At 27.9% G+C, this 4,592-nt stretch overlaps 1 protein-coding gene across 1 annotated transcript in view; it reads left to right on the forward strand.

The window, feature by feature from the left end:
- Positions 1-607: 607 nt before the first annotated feature.
- LOC126907778 (uncharacterized) overlaps positions 608-4,592 on the forward strand; it is a 10,944-nt gene continuing 6,959 nt past the window's right edge. Inside the window, exons 1-2 of the mRNA XM_050689372.1 lie at positions 608-772; positions 3,197-3,374. Of these exons, the coding sequence (XP_050545329.1) occupies positions 689-772; positions 3,197-3,374 (262 nt within the window). The 5' untranslated portion in view covers positions 608-688. The remainder of the gene's footprint in view (positions 773-3,196; positions 3,375-4,592) is intronic.

The following is a 4,592-nucleotide window of genomic DNA, read 5'->3' on the forward strand; positions in this document are numbered from 1 at the left end:
AAATGTTTCTAATACTTTGAGTGACGACTGTTTTCTTTTTTCGTAGGTTGAATTACAAAATATGGAACTATTAATAAATAGAAAGGTAAATAAGATAACATGTTCAATAAAATAAATAAAAAAAATGATTTAAATCTTTATTTTTAGTTAAGCAGTTATAGTTGAGTGCAAAACATTTATGTGGTTTCATAAATTAGTAACAACTAGAAATAATGTTTTTCAATTTTTTTTAGTTGTATAGACATTTTATTTTAATTATTTATTGAGTAATTTAGTAGCAATTTTACAAAAACCATCTGCAAAACGTCAAGGCTTATTAATTTATAGACTTAAATTTCAGTATTCAATGGTGACTGAAACAATAGAAAACAAAATTTTACTAGTATTTTGGGTACAGTTATGTTTATACAGTTATGTCCATAGAATAATTATATAAAAATAAGGTTCTACACATGTCATTAATAAAATGATTACTTAGTTTTAAATAAGTATTATTAAATATTGACAACAAAATTGATTTATTAAATGCTTAATATTGCTATTATAAAAATACTTTAAATAAATTTTAAAAGATGGCGTTTTTTACACTAATAAAACATGATATTGTTATAAAATAAATAAAATTCAAATTAATCTATCATTCCAAGTTATCAGTTTTATTTGAAAACACCGATTTGTCAAATCAAAAATGAATTTTTACATTTTCTTTGTTATGTATCTAGTTAATAGTTTTACAAACGGATTGCTTTACCTTAAACCACTTACGGAGGAGGTAAAACGATGTTATTTAATTTTTAATAAAAGTTAATTGTTAAATATTTTCTAACTAGAAAATCCATTTTTTTGGAATATCTAGATATTTATTAAGGTGTAAATTATTTTTTATTCTACCTTACTTAGATATAAGGTTTTCCGAAAAAATACTTTTTAATACTTAAATCATTTGACTACACCACACATCATATTTAATTCAAATTTGCTTTAGGCATAAAAATATTTGCTAGGATTCTATTAAAAAAACAAAAATTTTGAAAATATTTAATAACTATATAAATGCTGTTTTTTATTTAAATGCAGGACCTATTATTTTATTATGATAAAATAGTTTTATCAAATATCTATGTCTGATGTCTGATTTACATGGTTCTTTGTAGGGATTGAAAACTTTATGTTTTTTGGAGTTCCGGTTGGATTTGGTTCTTAAGAAATTTTTTTTTTTGAGGTTTACGTTATGGTTAGGTGTTTAGAAAATCTAAATTTATGCTTTTGGTTAAAAACCGATCTTAACCAGTAAAAACCCTTATTTTGACATTTTTTTTCCAAAATTTAAAATTATACATTTTATAAATAATAGCAGTGACGGAATTACGAATGGGTTTGGATAACCCAGACACCAATATATTTACAATATACGTATGAGGTTAAACCAAGATGTTTATTTCAATATTTTAAGCATCAATCTATATGAATTTATTGGACACCCAACAAGCATAGCGGATGACGCTTGCCCCCCCTAACTAGGCACATTATTAATCACTATTTGGGAATGATTTTTTACTAGGTGGCACGAATACCACCCACTTTATATGTTAAAATATACAATGATTTATAATATACATTTATGCTATTGAGTTAGAAAATAAATACTTTAATTGTTAAGAATTATTTAAAACTTTTCGTTCCTTCATAATAAATTAAATCAAATTAAATAAATAAATGAATGACTGCTTGAGAACGACTGGCTATTTTTGTATTTAAACTAAAATAAAATAAAATAGCTAATTCACAAATAACATATAATACATGTATCGTAAGAATTTAAATTGACAAAGAACACCCGTTTTTTCTTATGTAATTGATCCAACAGTTTACAGCTGCTGAGCAATCAATATTTTTGTCGATTAGCTAAAATATCCATTTGGACATTTTAACCGTTGCGACACGTAGATCCGGACCGAGATAATAAGTGCGTATAATAAGTTTTTGGAAATATCCAATAAGACACATAAATTCGCCACTAGAAAATAATTCCTATTAATATCATTATATATTTGACAATGATCTCATGTATAGANTAAAATAGCTAATTCACAAATAACATATAATACATGTATCGTAAGAATTTAAATTGACAAAGAACACCCGTTTTTTCTTATGTAATTGATCCAACAGTTTACAGCTGCTGAGCAATCAATATTTTTGTCGATTAGCTAAAATATCCATTTGGACATTTTAACCGTTGCGACACGTAGATCCGGACCGAGATAATAAGTGCGTATAATAAGTTTTTGGAAATATCCAATAAGACACATAAATTCGCCACTAGAAAATAATTCCTATTAATATCATTATATATTTGACAATGATCTCATGTATAGATTTTAATTTCTTAAAACGAAATTCTATTTTAAAATAAAAATTATTGTTTAAATTATTAAAGTGTATTTTCATCTAATAATCTTAAAATGTATTTATTTTTTCATCTACTCAATTAAGTTTTGGTTCCGTTTCAGTTTTTTTTTAATTTTAAATTAAGGTTGACACGGTCCCGCGGCTTTCCCGATACACGGAGCCCCGCGACCCGTGACACCTTTATCAACCGTCGCCCTACTCTACTACGTGCATATGGTAGTTTGACTGACTAACACCGCGTGCCATACGCCACGGTACAAAGTCCAGCAAGTGTCACACGTCCATCTACGACCCGCCGCAAATATACGTCAAGTAATCTCCGTGACACCGCACGATACGGATCGTCTGCTTATTACGCCTTACCAACCCGCAGCGCCAACGATATTACCGTCGGTTTTTTATTAAGTATTAAGTATATTGTATATTTTATTTCTCATTTTGTTCTTGTTTGTGACTTTTTTCTGAAGAAACAATATACGGCTTCACGCCACTTTTTAATAAAACAAATCCTGTTCGTTCTTCATTTGGTGCTCTACGACGATAGTCATTACAAGGTTTCGTTCAAGAATTAGTTTGCAAATATGCAAAAGAGTTTTGGGTTTTTAACCGATCCTTTCGGTCCAGTCATACTTCCTGGTTTTTAAAGTTAAAAAAAGCAACGTTTTTTTATCAATAATAATAGAAGAAAAGCTAACGTTTTTTAAACTAATTTGTTTTTATAATTAAATCTAAAGAATTTAAGTATATAATATTATTATTTCTAATATAATTTAATTCATTTTAGAATGGCACATTGAATCAAGATGGATATTTAAATATGGCTGCTCTGTTTGACACGAAAAGAAATCATGAAAAAGGTATGAGCTATCAAATATTTTTCGATCTTTTGAAACAATATCAGTATGCGCACACATTAAGTGATGATGAAATCGATAAACTTTTTACGGACGTTGTATTTAACAGTAAGTAAAACTCTACTTTTAAAAAAATAAGTTTAGTTTTATTTTTAACAAAACCCAGTACAGGGGGGTCGCGGCACAGTGATGACGTGGCATAGTTAGATCAAGTATAATGATATCTGACAGTGATTAAAATCACTATCAAAAATAAACGCTTCGATGCAAATCTTTAGATAGTGTTTAATTTTAAAATATTGGTGGATTATTCTAAAAGTTACTTGATCTGCTGTTTCTTTATTAATATCCTGACTAAGATTAAGTATGTCGAATGAAAAAAGGATTATTAAAAATTATTATTTCGCATAAAAAACTGTGTTGATCTATACACTTTTCAATAAGTTATAGCCAGTGCGAGAAGGGGGGGTTGCGCAGGGGGACGTAGCTCCTCTACTTTTTTTTAAATTTTTTTGCGCACCCCAACTACTTTTTTTTATTGAGACGGGAGGACGGTGGAAAATACTACCACTTTTTTTTTTTTTTAAATATTAGTATGATCATGAAATATGAATTATTAATAAATACTAAATAAAGTAATGAGTAAAAAAAAAAAAAGGTCCTCAAAATGCTAGGGACGCAGTTTTCAAATTGTTAAGTTGAGCTCCCCTACTTATTTTTGGCCAATTCGAGCACTGGTTATAGCATTATAAAGTTAAAAATGTGACACGGCCACGGCGTTGTCACACGTTTGACACCCCGAGGTTGGATCAAGTATAATGATATCTGACAGTGATTAAAATCACTATCAAAAATAAACGCTTCGATGCAAATCTTTAGATAGTGTTTAATTTTAAAAAATTGGTGGATTATTCCAAAAGCTACATGATCTGCTAGTTCATTATTAATATCCTAATTAAGATAAAGTATGTCGAATGAAAAAGGGATTATTAAAAAATATTATTTCTCATAAAAAAATTATGTTGATCCATACACTTTTCAATAAGTTATAGCATTATAAAGTTAAAAATGTAAAAAAAAAAATTGAGAATTTTCACACAATAATAGCATTTGGTAGCCATTTTCACCGTGAAGACAAAATAAAGTCCGAAATATTTTTTTACCATTATAAAGTATATTACATTAGTTTTAATTTAAAATATATATAAAAGTGTCAGACCTTCCGGAACACTTTCAAAAGTTCAGTTGAAAAATTTCTGTATTAAGGGAAATAGTCCGATTTTAAAAAAAAGTATGTCGAATGAAAGATCTATATAAATACTACTT

Source organism: Daktulosphaira vitifoliae, unplaced genomic scaffold (assembly GCF_025091365.1).
Source record: "Daktulosphaira vitifoliae isolate Bord-2020 unplaced genomic scaffold, ASM2509136v1 Scaffold_5, whole genome shotgun sequence".
In the NCBI taxonomy this organism is placed as follows: domain Eukaryota; kingdom Metazoa; phylum Arthropoda; class Insecta; order Hemiptera; family Phylloxeridae; genus Daktulosphaira; species Daktulosphaira vitifoliae.